Source organism: Leptosomus discolor, chromosome 1 (genome assembly GCF_034619465.1).
Source record: "Leptosomus discolor isolate bLepDis1 chromosome 1, bLepDis1.hap2, whole genome shotgun sequence".
NCBI classification, from domain to species: Eukaryota; Metazoa; Chordata; class Aves; order Leptosomiformes; family Leptosomidae; genus Leptosomus; species Leptosomus discolor.
In genome coordinates, this window is record NC_141391.1 from 71,277,711 (window position 1) to 71,303,411 (window position 25,701).

The following is a 25,701-nucleotide window of genomic DNA, read 5'->3' on the forward strand; positions in this document are numbered from 1 at the left end:
TTTCTCTTTCCCTCAAGAAAAGAAGAGAGATGTGGTTTGATTGCCACAGATTGTCTACCAACCTTGCACATTTTCTCTTGGCTCAGAACAGTTAAGGGAATACAGCAGACAGAAAGGAGCCTGACAGACACACAATCTTTTTTGATATCATCCATTCAGCAGAGAATGATTTAGAAAGAAAAGGCCTAAGTCTTATGCTGCATGCTGACATCAGTTTAAAGAAAGCAGATGAATCTTGGCACAATTAAGTCAAAGTTTCAAGAGAGATTTTAATTTAACGTCCAGTTGACATTTGGAATTTCTGGTATGGGTTGAGATGATCATTCAAAAAAGAAAATATGCTGGCCCCTGCTAGAAGCTGCTGCAAAATTGAGAGCGGTCAAAGGACGCAGCAGTAAAGAGCAGGCATTAACAGTAACAGTGGGCAGCGGGAGCCCAGGAAAGAGTTTGTGGGGGCAAGCGCCATTAGCAATACCCACACTCTGGACAGTGGGTTGGTAGGTGAAGATAGATGCATGCACAGCAGTTAAAGTAGGCAGGAGGGAAGACTTGTACAGACTTCTCTCCTAGAGGGTAGTTCTCTCAGTGATGGCTCTAGAGATCCCACCAGGTTTCTCTCCTGTCTGATACCAAGTTGCATTACTGTGTCATAGAATCACAGAACATTTTGGGTTGGAAGGGAAATTTATAGGTCATCTAGTCCAACCCCCTGCAATGAGCAGGGACATCTTCAACTAGATCAGGTCGCTCAGAGCCCCATCCAGCCTGACCTTGAATGTTTTCAGGGATGGGGCTTCTACGACTTCTCTGGGCACCCTGTTCCAGTGTTTCACCACCCTCATCGTGAAAAATTTCTTCCTTATATCTAGTCTGGATCCAACCTCTTTTAGTTTAAAACCATTAGTCCTTGTCCTATTGCAACAAGCCCTACAAAAAGTTTGTCCCCATCTTTCTTAAAAGCCCCCTTTAAGTATTGAAAGGCCACAGTCAGGTCTCCCCAGAGCCTCCTCTTCTCCAGGCTAAGCAACTCTCACAGCCTGTCCTCACAGAGGAGATGTTCCATCTCTCTGATGATTTCTGTCACCCTCCTCTGGATCTGCTCCAAAAGGTTCATGTCTTTCCTGTAGTGGGGACCCCAGAGCTGAATGCAGTACTCCAGATAGGGTCTCACCAGAGCAGAGTAGAGGGGGAAGAACCACTTCCCTCGACCTGCTGGCCACATTTCTCTTGATGCAACCCAGGATATGGTTGGCATTCTGAGCTGTGAGCTGTGAGCACAGGCTGCTTGGCTTACATCCAGCTTTTCATCCACTGTTGCCCCCAAGTCCTTCTCCTCAGGGCTGCTCTCAATGTTTAATTGGAAAAGTTTGGTACCAAAGTACAAAAATATGGCAAGACAGTTTGAGGGACTGCAAACTGAAGTAGCAGAAATTGCAAATGCTACAAAGAAATCTGCTCTCAGCAAAAATTCGCGATTGGGATAATGGAGTTGGGACCTGTGCTCTAAGCAATCCTCCAGGTTTCTTGGCACCTAGCAGTGACAAGCAAACCCACTGGCCAGCTAAGTGATGAGTACAGCCACCTTGAATCACTGCTGTCATTTAAAGCAGCCAGAGTGGCTTCTGCACCAGATTCATGATTCCTCTTCAAAACTTCCCATAATTGAAGAGAAACAAAGAAAATGTCCCTGGCTTTAATTTTCACTCTGTGAACAAACAGCCAAAGAGCAAATACGATGAGCACCAAAATGCCAGCACAAAACAGCAACTTCTCTTTTCATAACTGTCTTTTTAAAATTGCATTTCTATTGAAGTCATAAAATCCCTTGGGTAGTTCCTCATTTTTGTCCCCTTCCTTCTTGTCCCTATTCTGCAAAGGGTCAGGAGGTCAGTACTCACTGTAAAGAAGCTGTGGACGATTCTGAAATTTTCATGCCACTCTCAGCCATCTCAATCGCCAGTTTTATCTCCATCTTTTTGTACAATGACACAAGGCTGGATTTGGGCTGATGTTTCCGAATTAAGATTTTCTTCAAATACTTATTGTCAAACTTCTTAAATCTGCAGAAGAGATATCAAAATCAAAGTGTGAAAAAAAGTGAATGTCATTTTATTTCTGTGGTACAAGCTGATCTTCATTCAAATGCACACATATATAATTCAGTGGTGGAAACTGAATCCAAATTGGAGGCACCTGTGGACTCCTGAAGGCCTAGTGAGCAGAGACCTTTAGAGGGACATTTGGCATGGTCTACTGGTCCACAGAGATTGCAAAGCCCACCAGACAAAAGAAAGAAACAAGCTGCAATCAGAGTGAAAAAGAGGACTCTGTGTGTGTTTACATATAACACCGTCACATTTGTCAGAAAAGAACATGGCCAGTCTCCACACTTCTGTACAAATGTTGTATTCTAGTAGGGCATAACAGCAGCAGCTGCTCTTACAGTAATTCTGGCCTATTCAGACAGCCACCAATGAGGCTCTAAATGGCCCAGCAGTTACAGTAGTTTGGGCCCATTATGATGCTGATAATTTTGAATGCTGACAATTAGAGCAGAGAAAATACGTTTCTTTGTATTCTGAATAACAGAGAAATTGAATGGACCACAAAATACTATGTGCTGTATGCTGCAGGTTGTAAAATATCACTAATGTGTGGTATAATTTGAATGTGAATATGCGTGCGTGCTTTGGAACAGGTATGTGCTTTCAGGCAGACATTTAGCAGAACAACAGTAGATCTTCTTATATGTTTCTTTCAAAGGAACAGTTTACCACAGCAAGGTAATGTTCTCCAAAATGCTAGGAAAAGCACTACACAGCTTGTACATTTTTTCTTAACAAAGGCTAGTTTTTATACATTAACAGCAGAGATAGGTACACAAATGTTTCCACTGTAATTAGAGCTCTTTATGTTTTTCTGTGTAACAGAAAGCCTCCTGGAGTGTCATCACTTAGTAATTAATTCCGATATACATATGCTAAATGTCTTTAAAGTTGCATAGAAAAGTCTAAGGAATACATTTTAGTACAATCTTCTCATAGTAAATGTCTTCACATACAGTGTGTTTTTTGAATCTGCCCCTGAACTGAAACACTATGTTTATGGCTAGCTTGGACAAAATTCTCTTTTCATAGCTGTTGGGTAGACATGAGATAAGGGGATAATATTTTCTTATAGATATCTGTAAATGCAGCTATTTAAATGGAATGACTGCTCCAACAGGGACTTAATTAGCTTATTGACTGCACAGACAGTGGTGTGGGCCCAGCAGATGTCCTAAAGCTATCTCTGTACTGTGAGAGCCAAGAGGACATTTTAGTGTCTGGGTCCAGGTATGTGCCCTAGCACATCACATCATTATGCCTCGTTGGGACAAGAACTGGATGCAAACCATCCACCTTCTTCCCGCTCTTAATTCCTGGTTTCCATAGAGAGAAAACCAATCATGAAAAGAGTTGCTACATGTCCCAACAGGCTCCCCTGGCTGGATTACTGGGGTCCAATGCTGAAAGGTTACAGAGGCCTCCAGCACAGAAGTCTAGGCATAGCTAGGATGACTAGGGGTAACTTTTAGCCCACAGCATCATAATAAGATGTTTGTGGGAAAGGAAGATAAGTCACTCCCCACACTTCCCTTCAGATGCTGTGGTGGTGGCCAACATGATCACACAGCTCCCTTAGGTAAAAGGTAAAGGGAATGGCAGCTCAGAATGGCAGGTCTGTCTCTTCTGGGCAGGGCCTGGAAGAGCCACAAAACTTCACAAAAACACCTCATCCTGCTTGTAGAAGACAATGCAGGTCCTGCGTTTCTGAATGAAGACTAGCTTGAAAGTATTTACTCATGCTACTGGCTTTTTAAGTTCAACCATTCCCTTCAGTGCTTTTATTTTAAATGTTGTTGAATGTAAAGACCTCTAATGACAGCTGACTAATTATTATTGAATCTGTACTCACCAACAAGGGATCATATTTGCTGTGGAGGCTTACAGCAAAAGTTAGTGAAGCACTGACATATTACATATCTTCTGTTCTAAATCCAGACCTAAAGGAACACTGCCGCCAGTCTAAGATTTATGCCAAATCTATTTGCACGGGATGATGTCTGCAGCATAAGTTCCCATGTTACGTTTTTCATTCAGAAGGCTTATTTTCTGCTTGTTTGTGCAGAAGCAATTTCACAGGCTTTCAAGTACTGCACTCCCAAGAGACAACAGTTACTCGGGAGTTAAATTTTTAAAAAAAGATATTGCACACCCCCCCAATATTTTCATGCTATTTTAGTTTTATGGGGAACAAGATTGATCTACTATTCTATTTACCTATTGTATTTTACATGATAGATAGGTTATTTTATTATAGTAGGCTGCAATAAGAGATGCTTACTTATCTCTCAGCTGATAATGACTCCAATGTCCACATATGTCTTCAATACCAGCCTTCAAGTGATCCATCAACTGGAAGAACAAATATGGAAAAATTTTAAGTGGCCATTATGAGAAAATAATGTCACCACAAATACACAATTTTTGGCAGGATTTTGAGATTTTTTTTTAATTGGAGTGTGTGGATTAATTCTGAAAGCACCTACATTTCTCTAAAAATCAAGGCAAAGATCCCACTGTGGCAACTCCTATGCTTGGCTGCTGTGGCAATATTTTGATGGAGGCAACAAGTCTGTCAATCTGCTATCATCTCACCATCACCCAGCCCAAGTAAAGGATTGTGTCCAATTAAAGATGATACTAAGCATCCAAACTGCCTGGTCCTCTTTGTCTACTGAGATCAAAAACTAAATTCTTGGTTCTGTCAACCAAGTTTCCCTTCTGCATGTGTAACTTCCCTGAGAGGGACACAGGGCCAGGCATGCCACGCCTTAACCTTTGCCCTGACCAATAAGTCCTCTGAGGATTTTGCAAATTGTCATGAGACTGGTAAGTTCATCACTTACAGGATTTTCAGTAATCTTTTGTGTGTTTCTAGCATTGTAGAAACAGACAGAAAAATGGACAGTTCTTACATACATATTGTTATAAGTGGTGTTTTTAAACATAAATTCCTTTCAAGGTTAATTGTAAAAGTTTAAATAGTAAGAATTAAATGCACTTCAAATTCAAATCAGTTGAGATGCTCTAATTTTGCTAATGTCTCTTCATATGCCTAATTTTAAGGCATGGTGTTTCTATTAATTTCAAATGTATTTACTATTGTGCAAATCAAAGCACGTACATATATTTTGTATAGCGTTGTTAAGTCAGTTTGAGCAGCTTTCTGTTGTTTTATATAACATTAATTTGAGAGCTAAAGCAGTTTGGGACAGGAAAAGGTAATGACTTCAGAATAACTTGAAACAAAATTGGAAGACCAATGGTTCAACTAATTTCAGTTCAATAAAACTTGATTAAAGACTTTTAAGGTGTCAGTGTGTCTTGAACCAGTTAAAAGATGGCAACAAACATATCTGTCAAATCTAGCTGGGAAGGGTGACAAGTGCATTTTGTAAATGCTACCTTTATGTTTCTGCCCTCCCATGCTCGCAATTATCAAGAAGTAAGGTCCCTACTACACGATGACACTTGTCGTACGATATTATAATATGATAGTCACTATGTATAAAAATGAGATATGATATTTTATAAAATTATGCTTAAGGCTTCCTCCAAATGTTACTAAAAGCACTCAGTGTCCAAATCCACTGAATGCCAGTGCTACAAAATGCCTCCCTCTGTCCACCCTTCCTCTTCTTTTTAGGATACCAGCTATTGATAGAAAAAACTTACCCGCACATGAATTTCTTCATTGATAGACTCCTTTTTGTTGGTCTTTTTAACATCTAGATATCTGACCAGTGGTCCAATTGTGATTCCCTGGATTTGGAATTAGTTGAAATGTTAATTATCTTTTAGAGAAAACAGAAAGAAAGCAGAAGGATTTAGTTTTAGTCTATCAGGAAAGTTGTGACTTAGACACAGGAATGATCTATTACTTGTATGGAGAGATACAGAAGAGAATTAAAACTCAAAAATGTAGACAAAATGACACACCTAATTTTTTTAGGCCAGATTGTATTTATCTATGTTTTAACTACATAGAGTAACTGACTCACTGCCAACCTTCTTCAAAACAGCACGCACTTGAAAGAAAACCTTATCTTTGTGAGGTTCTTACAAGCTTGAAACCTTTTGCTTCAACATTTTCAGAAATAAATATTCTGGGTTGTTTTTTTTTTTTTCATGTAAAAACCATTTTCAGACGTTCCCAATTCTTTACTGCACTGCTACAGAATAGCATTTATAAAGGGGAAATGGAAATGAATTTTTTTTCCTGAAACATTCTTGTGGAATCTAAGTGCCTAACCACAAGTGCATAGTGCCTCATTGGCACCCTAGAGCATCTGAGATATTGGCATGGGAAAATACAGAACAAGGGATGCAAGACCTCCAGAAGATCCAGTTCTTCCAGGTACAGCAGTGTAAGCCAAGTGAAATAACCCAAACATCTGAAGTAGACACCTATTCTTACAAATCAGAATTATTCACTTTATTTTTCTCTAATATTCTTTTACAAAGGATTTCAAAATGTTCTTATTTGGTCTCCAAGAAAATGACAATAAAAGTAAAAAATTCAAAATCCTTCATAGAACAGACATATTGTTTTCTCTTCAGGTTGAGGTACACCATTAGTAGAGTATGATTCTGTGCTGAAGTATAAAGTTAAAATACTTCTTATTTTGGAAGCATTAGGAAGCACATGTGGAGTGAACCTAAGAGATTTGGGACACTAAGTGCCCTTTTCCTTGAATATTTCAGAAGACACAGGTTTTCAATACAGACTTTCTGAAAAAGTTATTTAATAATACCTAAAAACCCCTAAACAGGTAATTACACAGTGCAGTGCTAAATCTGGCCATAAAATACGATAGCTTATCCTAGTTTAAGAGAAAATTCAGTGCAATCTTCACTTAAAAGCTTTCCATCACAACTATTACATGAAAGCAATCCGTTAAGAAATACACTTACTTGGATGAACACAGTGAAATATATAACTACAAGAGTAGCAGTAATGAACAATTTTTTTCTTGGGAAGAGATTCACTGGAAGCAAGAATGCAAGGGAGAAGCTGCTGGCTCCTCGAAGGCCACTGTAGGAAATAATGAGTTGGTCTTTGAAGGTGAAGGGATATGTTCGGAACTTGTTACTGATGTAGAAGAGAGCAAATACACCTAGGAAGGGAAAAAATGACAACTATTATTAATCAAGGAGAAAAGGAAAGTGTTTAAAGCAAAACAACAGGCAGCTGTTGACAGACCTTTCTTTTCAGTTTTGGGTTCTTCTAGCTACTCTTTGACCAACTGCTGAATCCGATTATTGTGAAGTAAGCTCCTAGAAAAGACCATGGTTCCTAACTACTTCAGGATTTAAATTCACTTACGCAGTGAGATTAGGGGAAAAGATTTACTTTCTATATTTATGTTGCACACTTCTTCTCCAAAGTGTTCTGGAGACAAGACAAACCACTGGATGAGAGCTTTTCCTGTGCCTTCCCTTGCAATGTTTCCTGCTTTCTGCACAGTATCTGCCCAAAGTGTTTGAACAGTGCTTTACCAGAAAGTCTTGTGGACAGGTTCACTGAAAGGCAAAGAGTAATAGCATTTTAATTTTTAATCCTCTGGCTTATTGTGTCTCTAATTCTCTGTTTATTTCTCAAATTTCATTTTGCTTTTAATAAAAGTTAAAATTAATCAGACAGCCTGTGGCTGTGTAGGGATTGCAGCTTTTCTTTATAGAGTACATTCAGCAATTTGCTTCATTTAATCTTCATCTTCTGTAAGAAACATATATCCTATATTCTGTGTGGAAACTGTTAAATTACTGAAGTAAAAGCTGACAAATGGTGATAATTACTGGTGTTATTTTACACAGCTATCACTGATAAACTCACTGGATTATTATAGGTAAGGCCAGCACCAGTATCTTGTTATGTAGGTTGCCGGATATCACTTTATGTAAGAGTTTTTTGGCTACTCATAACTATGCTAGGCATCAGCTACACAGACTGAAAATGTGTATGTGAGGTATAACCCTCAGGCCAGTTCTCTTTACTTTATTCAAGCTTCAGAAAAAATTATGTAATGATTTTAGCAAAAAAAATTTAGTGGAAAATATTTCATCCTTCCTCTGGAAAGCTCTAGCACTCCCCTTGGTGTCTGAGAGAAGGATGCACATGTGGCAGCAAAATAGCTTTTGTATCAGGAGAGCACTTTTTCTGTATTGATTGGAAGGATATTGCAATACAGACTCCAAAAGTAAACCTTTAAAAGCTTAGAGGCCATACTTGGTCTAGAATTAGCAAGAAAATATTTAATTACTTTCTTTTTGCTGTCAACCCACAAGAATCATATCACCTTTACTGCTGAGTACTTGTGTCATCCCTATATAGTAGATGCATGTACTTGAACCTTCACAGGTTTCCCCTTTCCTATTTTTCCTCTGGTTAAATGCTTTTCTCCAGCTTAAAACTCGAAAGTCTTGAAATGTGTATGGGCTTTGAGGGTCAAGGCAACAGCTTCTTACTGCTCTGGTATTACTTTTGACTGAGGGTTAAGCCACCTGAGAAATTTAAGAAATAGCACCTTAATTTCAGATGTTTGATGCCAACACTTAGCTGGTCCCAAATGTTAGACTCAGAGTACTGTAGGCTGGAAAGGACCTTTGGAGGTCATCTAGTCCAAGTCCCTGCTCAAGGCAGAGCTAATCAGATCAGGTTGCTCAAAGCTCCAGTCTAGTCTTAGATGCCTTGAAGAATGGAGAGCTGGGCCACTGTTACAATATTGGATCACCCTCATGTTAAGAAACGGGTTCCTACTGTCTAATCAGAATTTCCTATGTTCCAGCTTTTGTCTGTTGCTTCTTGTCCTATTGCTGTGTACCTCTGAGAATTTTCTGCCTTGAATTTCTCTCTCTCCTCTGATCAAGTACATGGCACCGACTCAGCACTCTCAGACTCTCCTTTTACATACAATGCTCCAGCCTCTGACTAGGTTAGTGGCCTCTGTTGCACTTGATCCAGAACTTCCATGTCGTTACTATAATGGGAAGCCTAGAACCAGAGAGCACTTTGGAGACAGCACACACTTCCACCAGTGCTGAAGAGAGGGGAAGAAACACTTCACTGGACCTGCTGGCTACACACTTGCTAATGTAGCCCAGGACATGGTTTGCCTTCTTTGTCATAAGGACCTAACTCTGGCTTGTGTTCAACCTGTTGTCTACCAGCCCAGGTCCTTTTCTGCAGAGTTGCTTGCTAGACTCTGAGCCTATACTGGTGCATGGAGTTATTCCAACCCACGTGTAAGTCCTTGCATGTGCTCTTCTCGAGCTTCACAAGCTTTTTGTCAGTCTGTTTCTCCAGTCTGTCCAGGTCCCTTTGAATGGAAGCCATCCAGAATATTGATTGCTCCCTGCAGTTTGGTGTCAGCCACAAAATTTCTCAATGTGCAAGCTCTATTCCATCCTCCAGGTCATTAATTAAGACATTAAAACAGTATTGGTGCCTGTACTGAGTCCTGTAGGATGCCATTAGCCACCAGTTAGACCAGCATGTTGAGCCCAGCAGTCCAGCCAACTCCCTTCCCACATTATCAACCACTTCAACTGGCCAAAATCTGCTCTTTGAAGTCCAGGATTGTTATTCTCTTGCTTGTCAGCTTGCTCACTGCTCTCAGGATCTTAGCATCCACAGTCTCATGGTCACTGCAGTTAATGCTGCCCTCAATCTTCACATCTTCAGCCATTTCTTCTTTCTTTATGAATGGTAGAGAAGGCAAAGCATGTTCTCCATTTGATTCATCGGTCTTCAGCAACTGCCACTTGCCTTTCCCTCTCAACCCTCTTTTGCCTTCCCTTTCAGGGCACAGCTGGCTCTGACGAATTACCTGACAGGTCTTCCTCCTCAATACCATAGCAGATGATGCAGGACCAATGCCCAGAGCTCAAGGCTGAGCTCTGTATGTAAAGGAAATATAGACAAGGGCTGAAGGCTGGAGGAGGTGGTGGCAGGTGCCCAATGTAGATTTCTGCCCCACAGGATGATCCAGAAAAGCCTCCTTTGATTATAAATGGATCAATGGGCAGATAACCTACTAACTTACTTAGCCGAAGTACATGCCTAAATGTCAGTGTTCAGAATGTCTCCTCCAAGGCCACCTTATGGAATATTTGGATTTCTGATTTTCTTAAAAAATATAAATTACTCTGAAAAAATCCTACTGAAATTAAAAAAAAAAAAAAAAAATGCTAGTGAGATGGCAAATTCAGGCACTCCAAAGTTAAATGTCAGAAATAAGGTTGCCTGCATAATTGTATTTTTGGCCCTCTCGTGTGTACTACTTCCAAAACATCTTTCATTACAAAAGCATCATTCACTCGTATTTTTAACTACATTTAAATGACAAATAACAGCGGCTGAGTAGGGTGTATTCCATAATTCATCACCTCTCCAGGAGTAAATGCACTTGCTTTCTATTGCAGTAGTTGTAACTCAACCTGATACAGAATAGAGTATTCAGGTTCAAAAAAGGATGACATAATTAATGAGCAACAGGTCCAAAACAGGAGAGTACCCTCTCTCATCCCTACCACAGGGACTGTAGATACTGGGGAAGCAAGAGGTGAACAAAGCTTGAAAAGTGGCAAGCCTTCCCTAATTAGCGTCTCCTGCAGGCTCTGTTGAAGACAGCACTAGAGGGTTGGTCTGACCCAGTAGGTCATTCCTTCTTTTCCTATGTCAGCTAGAGTGTTTGGCCGGATGGTACTAGTAGATAAGGGAGAAGATGGCAATGTGTCGCCTCTCTGCTTCCATAGTCGGAGTAAGTTGGCTAACAGGCACAAGAGCAGCTCGTACAAGAACTTAGTGTCAGGACTGCTACCACCTCCAGAAGATCACCAGCCTACTTATTGCTTCTCCCTTTCCAACGTTACTGTCAACCCATCCTGAACATTAGGAGATCAGAAATTTTCTCCCACAGCTCATGTGACATCATCTATAAACATGCTGGAGGGATCCCAGTCTTGCAGATTCAGGAATAGGACACCTTTGCAGGAATGGGGACATACTCTGTCTAGAAATGGAGTAATTTCAAACAGGCAGTCTTTTCTAGCAGTTTAAAACTTCAGAGCTGACTTATGAAGAGCAGTAGCATAGCATGGTTGGCCTAGATGTGGTATAAGGAAGGGAACAGGGTCACTGTTCAGTTATCTACCAGTGCTAATCTTCACCTTCCCTCTTTTTCAATGCCTCCAGCACTCCTGCCCCAGGACCTGTAGTGTTACAGCACCAGAAGTGTGGTGATGTACATTATCTAATTAGTAAGTTAATTACAGTGGGTGATTAAATCATTACAAAGCCCACTTACCCAAGGGCATATAGGTAACTAAGATATAAGCATCTCTACAGGCATAATTGTGGTAATATTTTAATTTTTCTTAAAATATTCCATTCTCATCTGATCATAAAGTCTGTGCTTGGAGACAAGCATTCAGATTTGTTTGGGGCTTTTCCCCACTTTTTCTCCATGTATAAACTTGTGAAATTATCTTGTCAGTAACATAAGCCTAGTAAATTCATTATTAAATTTGCTATGCCAGTCTGCGCAGACTCTTCTAACATACCTTTGCACCAAAGGTTTTCTCTCAGAGGTGCAGAGAAGATTGCCTGCAAAAGCTGACTTACTCAGTGTCCGCCAAATGAGGCAGAAGAGCAGAGTGAAGCAAATGAAGGCCCAGTTCCACTCATGGTTTTTCCCCACTGTAGACACTCCCATGAACACAAAAATCAGGGTCTCGCTGACACTGCTCAGCATCTTCATGAAATATTTTATTGTGGTATAGGAATTCTGGGAAACATTCTCCTCCACGTATTTTTTCATTGTCACTGCACATGCTGTCATCCTGTACCAGGCAAAACATCAGAGATCAGCCACAATCTGTTTTTCTTCTCATTTAAGAACAACCTCAGCCTTCATTACCTGCACTCTCCATCACTGGCTTCTGACCTTCCTAATATCAGGAAACATATTCTTTCTTGAGTAACATTAGCTATTTTGATAGATAGATAAGCATCTTCATTCAGCTTTACAAGTCCATTTTGCATACATGAAAAAGGAAGCAAACCAGTCAGCCTTCCTACGAGGAAGTGAGGGTTTCACGCTCCAGTTCAAAGTCCATTTTATCCTGAATGCCTAACACACAGCCACCAAGCACCAAATATTTGAGTCTCAAACAAAGGGCAAGTCAATTTGTACCAGCCTAGGGACGGATCGGTTAGAGGGACAGAACCTGCCTCTTAGTGATATCGTCCTTTGAGATGGTGGTGGGAGAACAAGGTGTTAGTCCTATGTCAAGGTCAAAGCTCCCGGCAGCTCCCTGCCAGCTGGATGGCAGACTAGCAGGGCCAGGGTAAGCATCAGTGACACTCCACCCATAGCAGCCCATTGCTGTGCAGCAGGGGGAAATTCAGTTACCTTACAGAGGTGTCCTTCCCTGCTTTTAGTTTTCCAGGGTGTGGGGAATGTGCCTAAGGAAGCAAAGGGATGTTTTCCACCTCTTTGCTGTTAATGAAGACTAGAGCCTGCTCCAAAGGGATTAGCAGCCACCCAGCACAGACATTGGTAACAATCATACAGAGCAGTAGTATTTGAGCAGCCCTACTGAAGGGGGTTTCCTCTTCCCCCCTTCATTTTCCACAGCCATAGCTAATAGACAGATCGAGTGCTATGCTAGTAACGTATTCCATCATCTATCTAGTTTCTACTGGTATTATTTTAGTCTTTGGGGTCTTCTTGTGATGATATTTTTCCAAACCTGTGAATCCAGAGAATGCTGACTGTTCATTAAATAACCCTTCATCTAGTTTCTGCTCATTTAATTTCCACCAAAGAAATCTCATGGGTATTCTGGTGGAGCTGAGATATTTAGCAGGTCCAAGGACACTCTTAAGACAAGGCCATTAGGCATTAATATTTAATACTGTTGACTTTCAGAGACACATGCATAATAGACTTTCTTGATTTAAGTGAAAAATGAATGAATTTCTCAATAATTCAGAAGGGTAACAATAAGTTCCTATCCCTAAAACAAGCAATAATTTCCTTAATGAAACAGTAAGAATAATAAATCCCGATTATATTAACATTCTTCTATTTCTAATAGTTTCAGCACTCTAATGAAACTAAGAAGCAAAAGAAATAAAGAACTATGTAGTCTAGTGTAATGAATGGGCAGGGAAGCAGTATTTTGGGCAGTGCAGGTAGCAAAGCATCCATATGGTATTAACGCTCGCTGCACAGTAGGTCTAACCCTGCTCAAGTAAAGTCGCCAGTCACCTCAATCAGAGCAAAAGTGTTGGATATGCAAAAGGTAGTACAAGACTTGTCTGCTTTGTTGAATTGCTCACAAAAACATATCTACTGTCTAACTACATATTTAATATGGTTAAATAGTCAAATATTGCTTCCCAGGGCCTTTCTGCAAAGGTTGTTTTTACAAAGCCATTTCTGCTCTGAAGGGGAACAAATTGGGGTTGTTCAGCCTGCAGAGGAGAAGGCTCTGGGGAGACCTCACTGTGGCCTTTCCATAACTTGAAGGGGGCTTATAAGAAAGGTGGGGGCAAACATTTTATTAGCAGCTGTTGTGACAGGACAAGGGGTAATGGTTTATAACTAAAAGAGGGCAGATTTAGACCAGATATAAGAAAGAAATTTTTTGTGATGAGGGTGGTGAAACGCTGGCACAGGCTGCTCAGAGAGGTGTTAGAAGCCCCATGCCTGGAAACATTCAAGGCCAGGTTGGATGGGGCTCTGAGCAACCTGATCTGGCTAAAGGTGTCCCTGCTCACTGCAGGGGGGTGTTGTACTAGATGACCTTTAAAGGCCCTTTCCAACATAAACTATTCTGCGATTCTGTGATTTTAAGAACTCGAGGTTTGACAAGTGGAGGTGAGTAAACACACCTGTCTGGACATCAACAGCCGCATGTTTACATTTATTAGGTTCAAACCAGTTTGTTGTCAGTAAAGGGAACTCCTTTCTGGAGCACCAGGACCCTCAAGACCTGGCATACAAGCTCAGAGCTGACACAGGCCATGAAAAGCTTCCGCCACCCACCAGCTGGGCACTGAGCCTGCAGCAGCCAGCAACACTAGCTGGAGCACTTACCACCACCAGGTTCCCATTTCTTTACCCTGCTGAGGGGCTGTTTGGTGTGGCATCTTTGAAATGTGCCTACTAGCAGTTTTCTCATAAAGTCTCTCATTTTCACCCTTATTCCTTCCTTTCTCTTCTGACTCCTTTCCTGCTACTGTTCTCTTTCCTTCCCACAGTACTCATCCTCTCTGCATTTACTGCAGTCAATAGACCTGCCAGCTTTCTCTCTACAGCAGGTACCCATGCCATGACAGCACTTTAAGGAAGCAGTCCCCAGCATTGTCACAGTATCAAGCTATCCTGATCACATCAAAATATGATCGTCAATATCCATACACATGGTGGTTGGACTAGATGACCTTTAAAGGACCCTTCCAAAACCCAAACTATGGTATGATTTTATATGTATGCATATGTGCTTGATGTTCTCAGTTGTCTGGTTTTGCCCGGTCTCAGTTCCAGTAATGCTGTTAAAACGTGATGTAATTCCAGTATATTGTGTTAGAGCTGATGTTCACAGCTGTATCAGCTGTATACAAAAGCAAGAACTCTGACGTTCTTTATCATGTTTTCCATACTCATTACTTTTCATCATTACTTTTCATCTCTCTTGCAATCTGATGGTGACACTGCTTAGAGATAAATACAGGTACATTGATCTATTATCAACTCGTTCACTCACTCTGCTGATCTTGTCAGAGGTACGAGCCAGATGGTGGCAGCACTTATCATTTTACCCACAGCTTGCAGTATTCATTCCAAGAGGTAAAAATTAAAAAAAAAATTCAATGCAGATATGCACTCCTCAGTAGTACACCCATGCCTACACTGACTGTGGGCTTGCTTTTTCTAGTTACCACTGCATTTTACAGATCCCTGAGAAGCCATCCACTGCAGATGTCTAGGCCAGAGACTGAAAATGCCTGTATTGTACCAACATCGAGCAAACCACCTCCTCAAAACAATGCCACGTCCCTCGAGAGGGTATCCAAAAAGCCATAAGGGATACTCACGCCAAAATGCCTGAGATGTAAAGGGTTTCAGCGGACAAGTATGACAGGTAGCTGAACATGAAGACCAGCAGGGGTTCAATAGCAGAAACGTTGTGGGTGAATCGAGTCATGAGTGCCGAAACAAATCCAAAGACGATGCCAAACAGCACGCCACCCAGGCCCACCACGAAGAAGCGAGCAAAGCCAGCAAAGACGTCGATGGATTCAATTTCTTCGTACCTGTGCATCTGGGTGAAGGCGATGAAGATGTTATATAAAACCTAGATGTGAAAATAAGGAGACAGCAGTCATGCATCTTTCTGAACCTGGCAGGCTTACTCATTTCAGAGAGGTGTTTGTGTGTATATATAAGTATGTATATATATGTATATATATATGCCTGAAATTGCTTTAGATAGCTCCACAAAGTAGCAGTTGAAACCTCAGCTGGTTCTTAACCAGTCCCAGAATTAAAAGTCTGTTAAGTGTCCTGAAAAATAGCAAAAAAAAAGAAGCGTAGGTGGTTAGGTAAAATTCTGGAGGACCAAATGCAATTGAGGTAACTGAAAAATACTCATGCTCTTTTGTTTTCTGAAGGTAAACTTCGTTATTGCTCTTTGTAGCAAACATTGAAAGCCCAGCTGGGTACCTTACCAAACCCAGGCTCTCTTCTCCACATTCTCTTTCTGACTCAGGATGGGGCAGGACAGCAACTAGGAATCACACTTTTGATTTAAGTCCCATTTAGGTTGTCTGTATGATCAGTAGCCTGGACACACTTAATTAGATGGACTCTGGAATATTGACACATAAAACTAATGAAACATTATTTGGAATGGGAAAGGAAGCAGGAGAGGGAAGGGAAGGGAAGGGAAGGGAAGGGAAGGGAAGGGAAGGGAAGGGAAGGGAAGGGAAGGGAAGGGAAGGGAAGGGAAGGGAAGGGAAGGGAAGGGAAGGGAAGGGAAGGGAAGGGAAGGGAAGGGAAGGGAAGGGAAGGGAAGGGAAGGGAAGGGAAGGGAAGGGAAGGGAAGGGAAGGGAAGGGAAGGGAAGGGAAGGGAAGGGAAGGGAAGGGAAGGGAAGGGAAGGGAAGGGAAGGGAAGGGAAGGGAAGGGAAGGGAAGGGAAGGGAAGGGAAGGGAAGGGAAGGGAAGGGAAGGGAAAATGGTAGCATCAGTTTCATATCGTCTCTAGCTAGATAAATTCAGCCTCTCTATCCTCACATGCTTTGTGTATGATGACACTTACTTAACCTCCTTCCCAGGAATTCTGTGTCAATCTCAACGTGGGAACCAAAAGTTGTGGCACTCTAAATGGCCTGAAGACCCTTCACACATATATTTTGACTAGAAAGCTTGAAATTAAAAAAATAAAATAAAACAATGTCAGATTAGAAGAAAGATCAAACTTACTACATTATTTGTTGTCTAAAGATAATATCTTTTTTTCTAGAGCAGATAAGTTTACTTCTATTGTCAATAAGTTCTTTTCTGCAGAAATTAATGGTGAAAAATCTTCAATATATTCCACTTTCATCCGACTTTTAGAAACTAACAGAAAGTTTCCACACTAATGATTGGTGTAGTAATAAAAAGGTCTTAGAGGTTGCTGACAGTCAGTTAACATTAAGTCCTGACAAATCTGTTTACAGGCAGTGCATAACACATGAAAGTCATCTTTCAGTTTTCAAGGGAATTTGGGAAACATCTAAAGACACCAGTTCTCCAAAGCTGTTGAACCAAAGCATTAGTTCAAAAACACAAAACAGACCAAAATCATTTGCCTTATCTGGGTTTCTTTGGTCTTTCTTCTTCATATAGTTAATTCTAGAAGGCTATTAAGAAGATTAAAGTAGATATTTGCAGGTAGAAGAGTCAAGCTCATTAGGATAATAATTATTCCCCAGCTACTATCTAATCTTACATTGCTGCTGGGAACATATGACCTTGAGCTGTCACACAGCCTGTTCTCCAGGAGGCTCATTGCTAATATTTCTGGGGGACAGGCAAAGCACAACAAAATGTTTCGTGTGAGAAAATACCCAGAGCTGTTTTTTCCTGGTGACTATGTATGAAATTAGGCTCTTCAGTGGCAGATAAAGAAAAGAGGCTTCATGTCTCCACAGTGAGTAAACCTTACTGTACTTATCATATAGCTTTTAATTACAAAGCTTATTTTCTCTCTGTTCCTCCTTTCTTGTAGACTTCAACCTCTTCCTAAGACTTGTGATTTATAAATGATTCGGAGGCATGAATCTATGCTGACTCACTAATAAAGCAAATTATCCTCAGCAGATGATTTAGTAAGATTTTCTATTTTTCTAGTTCCTAAAGTGTCTATATGGTGTAACTGAATTGGCATTAAAATGGAAATTATGGAAATATGACATAATTTCCATTTTTTTGAAACATACTTGTGGAAGTAAACTTCTGTACAACATCATGCACTACATTATACAAGTAAGGCTCCATGCAACTGCTGCTCAGCTAAGTTACGTTGAAGTGTTTACGCCAGTAAATGGAGTACTGTAATTCTTCATACGGTAGGAATGCCTGAATCAGCTCAGGATGCCTTCATTCACTCAAAAAGAAGGGATGGACTGATAGCTGGCCTTATTTAACAACTCTGAGAATATCGCGCTTTGGGTTTTTTTGGCAGGGACATTACTGTGTAGTGGTGTACCACTGGGTGGCTGTTAAAGCCACGGAGAGGAAGAGAGATCGTGACACTGTCGCCCACAGAGGACCTCTCCGGGGACTGGTCCCTGCTCCAGATGTCTATATGATACAAACATTGCACGTACCATCCACATCAGAAGTGTTGGAAAAAAAAAATTTCAAGTGACTGCCTTAACCACCAACATCAGCAGCCTCGATAACTCTTTCTTTCCACCCTGTTAACTCTTTCTGACCTCACACATTTAATTTTACTCTAAACACAGTGAGTCAACTTCAACAGCAGGAGCTGGCAGTAGCTCCATCCTCCTTCCTAGCACCCATGTATTCCAGTGGTCACAGCCTTCCTCAGCAACATCAGAGAGGTAAATTCAAATCCCCTCAAATAAAGAAATCAGTTTTACTTAGGTCTCCATCATACAGTAGATTTATCTGCTCTGCTACTGCATACAAAGAAGAGAGGGCACCATTAAAGAGAATAGTCACTGCCACTTCGTTTTGAGTACAGCACGATGTGTAGGTCTTCTCAGTGTTTCTAAAATCAAGCCCCAGAGATGAAGTAGGCAGGGGAAATATTTCATTTCCTGATGCACACAGATGCTCAGCTCCTGTTGAGACAGAAACAGTCTGTGTATGTGCTGGAGCAGAGCTTCAGGTGCCCGAAACACTTTGCAGCACAATTAGGGTCCTCCACCTGTGTTTGGGTTTGAATGAAATCTGCGCTGGATTTACCAACATCACTGTTTTGAATAGGGCTTTGAAACTCCACTAATGTATAATATATGCTAGGACCAGTCCTGTTGCTGTCTGTGCTGTTGTGATGCTAACAGTCCACTCAGAAGCAACTGGGAAAAGAAGCACTCAGCAGGACTTGGAGCCTTCTTGTTCCATCCACACACATGGCCCTACTGAGGAGAATGGGAAAAGGTACAAATGGATGAAAAGGGTAAATTATCCACTTTTGTCTCTGTACTTTAGTTCAAAGGCATAACTCCTAAATTATCATTCTATGTTATTTTGCAATTTTTTTACACGAGGTTATTGAACTAAATATAGGATAGGGAGCTATTGTTGCCTCAGATGTGATACATAAATCCAGTGAAGTTCATATCAGTTTTTCCTGCTGGGGAGAAAATATTCAAACTGATAAGCACACTGGAGAGAACTAAGGGATATTTGCATTTAAATAATTAAAAATACGCATGCTTAAGATATCTTGGTGACATTATCTTTTTAAACACATAGACTTAACTCAAACGAAACTGTTAAGAGAGAAAGAGGGAGGAAATGGTAAGATAAGACACCTGAGATAAACAGTTTTAAAGCCTTTAAAAAAGTAAGCGGGGTATCAGAGAGAAGAAAGCCACTTATTGGGCTCCATCCAGGTGACAAATACGTCAGTCTTCTCAAACATGAAACCAGGTAAAGGTTTTGAAAACTTGAATGCTCAGAAAATGGAGGAGAGCTGGGTGATGCAGAGATACATCAGCAGGAGCTGACAAACTGATTGTGACATAGCTGCTGTGAGAAGAGTCCCAAAGGCGAGGGCACATGGGGCAAAGGAAACGCAGTGGTGCAGCCAAGACTCCCCATGTACAGCCCTTTCATCTCTTTTGCTGGCACACCTAGTGCTGCTGAGGAATACCTAAATGTCACTGTTTTTAAAGGCTTTCTGTCACGTTCACGCTGTAACAGGATCCTGAACAAGAGCTCATGTAAATACCATCATGAGTTGGGCCCACACCATAAATAACAGGAGGGAACAAAGGGAAGGCAAGGTAGAGAGCCAGTCAAAAAAAAAGGATGAAACAAGCATTTCCAGAGTGAGTAAGAAGTATTACTTCTTGCAGTCTGCCCTTGAAGGAACCAAAAAACGCTGGTGGAAGTGATAGATGCATTGGGGATGTTTTTGTTACAACTATAAGACGTAAGCAGTTTGCATGTAAAGTTGAGTAAAATTTGTCCCTTAGTCCTACATCAGCCCTACATCTCTGATTCACCAAGAGAAAAGATTTATGATCAATAGGCTGTGGCTGCAAGAAAAGACTTCGTTCCTTTTCACATTACTCATAAACTGCACTTCTCCCATGAAGTCTTTCGGCAATGAACTCTGTACAGATTTAACAAGTCCAGGTTGTGCTGTACCCCATGTATAACAGTATCTGAATAGTTTTTATGTGTTTTAGATTCCTATGATTCAAATTCTGTAAAGATCTTATCTAGCAAAACTCCTTAACCTTCAGTTAACTTGCAGCACATGAGCAGTCCTGTTGGTTTCTGAGTAATGAATTTCCTGCTTGAAATTTCTTCCTTGAAAAACATGTGTGTTCTAAGTGTTTTTGTCAATTGTGGTTTACAGCTAGAATTTCAGGTTGTTCCACGTTTTAGTAGAACTAATGAGAAAGGGTCTTTGTAAAAACACTTTTCCTAATTAAAAAACAAACCAAAACAAAACAAAAAACCCAAAAAACCCCAAAACAAAACAACAACCAACCACCCCACCCCACCCAAAAAAAAACAAACCCCAAATAAAATCCATTTTATTCCAGAAGTATTGTTTCTGGACACTTGATATAAGACATCCAGGAAAGGTGAACATCCATCAGATGCCAGGTTTTTTACAGATAGAAAAAGAGTTATGCAAAGCCATTAGTGGCTTTTGGAATTGCTTTCTAAGGTCTCTGGGGAATATCCTAGAAGGGGGTGGAGGAAGGAGTGTGGCCTGCAGTGGTTACTCACATCTGTCTTTTTTTTTTTTTCCAGAGGGCTCTGTTAGCCATGTGACGAGGCAGAGTCTCCTATATTGCTACCTCTGCTGCTTTCAGTCTTTAAGCAGTATAATTTTTTTGTTTATTTGCTTGCACAATGTCAAGAATGTTCCTAGGTTTTACACTGATCCTACCATCAAAATCAGCTGTAGTTTACCCATTCACTTCAACAAATGCAAGAGCCAGATGTGATGTCTAATGTGTATGTGTATGCGCCCATCTTTCAGCAGCTCTAAAACAGTATGTTTTTGAAAAAGTTAATATAAGATGTAACTTTTACATACATTAAAATTACTGTGTGGAGTGGAGTACCCACAAAATAGATAACGTATCTACAATCTCCTTAGAGCTACTCTTGTCCTGTGCCAAATAACCCTACAAGCCACAAAACCCCCAAAAGGGTATGCTGGTTTTGGCTGGGGTAGAGTTAATTTTCTTTATAATAGCTAGTATGGGGTTGTGTTTTGGATTTGTGCTGGAAACAGTGCTGGTAACACAGGGATGTTTTAGCTATTGCTGAGCAGGGCTTACAGGCCTTTTCTGCTTCTCACAGCACCCCGCCAGCAAGCAGGCTGGGGTGCACAAGGAGTTGGGAGGGGACACAGCCGGGACAACTGACCCCAACTGACCAGAGGGATGTCCCATACCATATAATGTCATGCTCAGCACACAAATCTGGTGAAGAAGATGTAAGGGGGAGACTTTCAGAGTTATGACATTTGTCTTCACAAGTCATCATTTCACATGATGGAGCCCTGCTGTCCTAGAGATGTCTGAACACCTGCCTGACAATGGGAAGGGGTAAATGAATTCCTTGTTCTGCTTTGCATGTCAGTGTGGCTTTTGCTTTAACTGTTAAACTGTGTTTATCTCAACCCACAAGTTTTCTCACTTTTACACTTCCACTTCTCTTCCCCATCCTGATGTGGCAGGGAGTGTGTGAGCGGCTGCGTGGTGCTTAGTTGCCAGCTGAGGTTAAACCACACAGAGGGGAAGACAAGGAGTGGAAAGAAACTCACCACTGTTATGCCATCATTTAGCAATGACTCTCCGAAGATCATCATGTAAAGCTGCTCATTAACAGAGGCTTCTTCAAAAACTACCAGAGCTGCCACAGGATCCACAGCTGAAATCATGCTGCCAAAGAGCAGGTTCTGCAGCAGGTTCAGGTCAGTCAGGCCAAAGGCTTCAATCTGGCAGACTCCGTAGAGGGAAAGACCGATCCCAAACGAGTTTAGCAGAGATCCCAGCACAGACCACCACAGGATGGACCCAAAGTTTTCAAAAAACGGGCGAGTTGGCATGAAATAACCCTCCTCCAGAACAATGGGTGGAAGGAGATATAAGAAGTAAATACTTGTGGTCATCACTGGTGGAGATTTGTGGTCAGAAGCAAAGATGATTGCTCCTACTAGTGCTCCAATGGCAATCAGGATGCAGCTTTCAGGCATGAGTCTTGGTAACCGGTGATAGAGATGGAAACCTTGAATAAAACATTAGGATATCACTCAAGTTTAAATTAACCTGACATCAGACAGATGTTTTGCCTGCCTTGAATGCTTTGTCTTCAGACAGGCAGATTTTGCTCTTACGGTTATGAATGTAAGAACAGGAAGTACTATTCCCTTCAAAATTAAGCATTCCCAGACTTGTATCACTAAAACAGAGGAAGAGTTTGGCCATGAATCTCTTCCAGCTCCCTAGCTCTTGATTTCTAGGCAAGTGTGCCTGAGTCTAAGCTCACCTTCTAGGAATGCAGAAATCTCTTTGAAAAGGTACTTGGAAAAGGTATTTGGAAAGAAAATATTCTTCAAGAATCCTTGCCGCCCAATTGCTACTGCCAAACCTCTGAGGTACAGTATTGTCCCTCCATCTCAAAGAGACCTATCCCTGGCTGCAGCTCCCCCCAGTGCTGAGGGTCTCTGGCTGCAGAGCTCCCACTGGATTTGGGCCAACCAGGAACCTGGAGAAGCCCAAGGGAGCAGGAAGCCGTTCAGGTGCCACAGTCTGCTCAGCTTCCTCCACTTCCAGCACCCCCTTGAAGAATTGCATGGACTCCAGGTGATCCGCAGACAGAGGGGGAGAGTACTCATGAACAACAAAATATCCAAAGTAGCAGGAATCAAACCACAGTAACATAAGGCTTTGTACAAGATTATTAACCTTGCTTTTCTGGGAAAAATGCTGTTCCTACATAAGGTAAACAACATTCTGTAAAGAACCTTATAAGTTAGTTTACTCAAACAGCAGAGCTGAAGGAACTACCAGCAGTCATCAAATATCTGCAAAAATAATGTGCCCTAAGGGATTTTTTTGCTTCCTCACCAGAATAGAAATTGAGTCTACACTAGCAAATTAGGCAGGCCAAAGACTTTTCCAAGCAGAAAGGCTCATCCTGCATCCATACAGCCATATTCTCTTCCCTACGCCAGCAAAAAGTGGTCACATCCAAACTGCCTGTGGGAACAGAACCTGGCCCACAGCCTGCCCAGGCACTGCCTCAGAGAAGGCTTGTTGACACGAGCCAGAACTGAGAAGGAGCACACCAACACTGATGCAGTACAGACAGTCACACACAGCTTTCTGACAGGGTGCTTGTTAGTTTACAAGCATAGATGTAGCCAAGCTGTTTTACAGAGGAAGGGTTACACTTACCACATAAATGTTGTGGGTGTGGATCTCCTCCTGCCTGCCTTGACGTGCTACTACTGCAACTGTGTTCGTACAATTCTTCCCCATTTGACATAAATACTGATACCAATACTAAGATAATTCTAGCAATGGCTCATCTAGTCACTATACCGGGAACTGTGTAATCATATTGAGAATGAGGCGTGCCTTTACGAGAAGGAATTTTTCGGAATTTACATGAATGAGAATGAGGCAGACTAAGAAACCTATAAATCCAATGCCTGTGCTGCCATGTCTGAAAATAGGTCAACCTTCATCCCGTAACTCTAGAAGCTAATACTACAACTGCATTTCTGTGACCCTCAAATTATCAATGTTCAAAAGTAAAGGAAAAGAAAAAAATTCTTAGGAAATTTCAAATAATTTTTTAGGAGACAATTTCTTTTTAACAAAAAGTTAAGATCATAACTCTACTCATCTCCTTTTTTAATTAAAAGAATCATGTTCAAGTCTTCTGTCAGTTTTACAGTTTTGCCTTTCAAGATCTCAGAAATGTTTCCCACCCTGAAATCTTGAAATCCAGAAAGAAGACAATACCTGAATAAAACACTGAAAATTTTTTACAGTTTGGAAAACTTCTTCCCTGGGTAACCAGATTATTCAGACTAACTCTTTCTTCCAAGTAGATTTGAAGTCAGCAGCTCCACACTTTTCATCAAAAATAATATTATTTGAAAACTCCCAGCTAAGGAACAGGTCTGCCTGGGAGGCATCACACAGTTCTTCTACAATATCTGTTTCTTGCTCAAAACAAGAACATTGAGGAGATGTGCCATATGGCAAGTCCTGTGCTTTTATGGATGATGAATAAAGAGATTGATCAATCTGCTCACTGCTAACACACTCTGCTGATGCCATAACAACAAATTTGATTTGTGAAAATTTTTATGATTATTTTAGCAGTGAAGACATTTGTTTATAAGAATTGGATTGAGATCATCAGCTATTATGAAACTGTCAAATCATGGTCAGTGGTAACGATTTTCCTCAATTGTGTGACTATGACATGAAAAATGTTTATCTTCAGGCCACCTCCGGAAAATCATCAGTCCCACCTACCAGCCTGCTCCATAGTAACGTTTGAAAATCCCATGGAAAGGTCAAAAGGACAGGGAGATCACATGTGTGCAGCTCTTCACATTATTACCATCTTCTTCATTTATTTGATATTGCTGCATTAATTCTGAATGGTCAAAATAACTTGTGCCCAGCCATGCAAATGTGTAAGACACATGGTGAGCCATTTTTGCTATTTTAATTGCAGTCCCTACTTCTCCGTGAGTTGTCTTTTGTCACCCTTAAATGGAGCTCTAATAAAAGCTAGAGTATTGGTATGTATTGGTATGTATTCAAAAGGCGCTTACCCTACATCTCTGATGACCTACACCCTCCTAGACTCTCAGTCTTTCTCCTCTGACATTACTTTCTGAGCAACTTTAAACAGCAAACATGCAAAACAAAGACTCATAGGGAGACGTTTCCTATTATTCACACAACAAGAGAATTCTTCCCACTTTTCTGCCCCAAATGCAATATGCATGAAGTCTCAGTCTGGTGTTACTGATTTCTACAGCTGTGGTAGGTTGTAAATTCTGTTAAAGACTAGAAAAAGGGATGGACAGCACTATGTAGGGCAGCTCTGTTGCTACTCACTATCATAGACAGCCCAAGAGACATGAGGGTTAGAGGTCATATATTTGCTTAAGTAAGGTGGAAGCATCCAGAGGCGGAATTTTGTAATTGTCGTGGTAATAAACACACCTGTTCTTTTGAGGACAGAAGCTGTAAAAGCAAACCCAGCTACAAAAATGTATAGAAGATACTTGGTTACGTGGTATGTTTTTAACTTCTTGACGAGATAGGAGGACCCAAGATCCCGTTTTCTACTTACCTATTTTTGCAAGAGAGGCAAGGAGGATCCAAAGAGTAACTTCATAGGGAATTTGCACATAGTCATAGTCCACTGTGAAAACATGTAGCCTCGTACCTTGTGAAGAGCCAACAGCACCCTCCTGATCAGGTTCATAGTGAGGCAAGAAACTCCTGCCTAGGCTGGGTTCATCCACATAAGCAGCAGCAGAACAGCATACCAGACTTGACAACAACAGCAACCAGTTCAAAAGCTTTGCATGTGCAAGCACAGCAGAGCCCATGTCTGAGGCTGTGACTATTTTATTACAGATATATCATATAGCGGGTGCATGAAGGTATGCAACACTCACTTCTGTTGATTCCTATCGCTCATAGCCACGGCCACTTCTTCCTCAGGGCTGCTTCATTTCCCTATTAGACGTCATTGTAAAAGCCCTAGTGTGCCTGTCCTGTTCCTTGTGTTACAGGCAGACTTGGAGTTTTTATGAAGATACTGGTTCTGCAGG

General features: G+C 41.1%; 1 protein-coding gene across 2 annotated transcripts in view; it reads right to left on the minus strand.

Annotated features, from left to right (window-relative positions):
- SLC9A4 (solute carrier family 9 member A4) overlaps window positions 1-25,488 on the minus strand; it is a 36,893-nt gene extending 11,405 nt beyond the window's left edge. The window contains exons 1-8 of one of the 2 annotated variants that reach the window (XM_086482144.1): window positions 25,215-25,488; window positions 21,652-22,115; window positions 15,214-15,473; window positions 11,731-11,948; window positions 7,020-7,222; window positions 5,781-5,867; window positions 4,387-4,457; window positions 1,899-2,060 (exon numbers count right to left, since the gene is read on the minus strand). In XM_086482144.1, the coding sequence (XP_086338270.1) occupies window positions 1,899-2,060; window positions 4,387-4,457; window positions 5,781-5,867; window positions 7,020-7,222; window positions 11,731-11,948; window positions 15,214-15,473; window positions 21,652-22,115; window positions 25,215-25,476 (1,727 nt within the window). In that variant the 5' untranslated portion in view covers window positions 25,477-25,488. The remainder of the gene's footprint in view (window positions 1-1,898; window positions 2,061-4,386; window positions 4,458-5,780; window positions 5,868-7,019; window positions 7,223-11,730; window positions 11,949-15,213; window positions 15,474-21,651; window positions 22,116-25,214) is intronic. The other variant, XM_086482143.1, reaches the window with a different exon arrangement.
- Window positions 25,489-25,701: the final 213 nt, after the last annotated feature.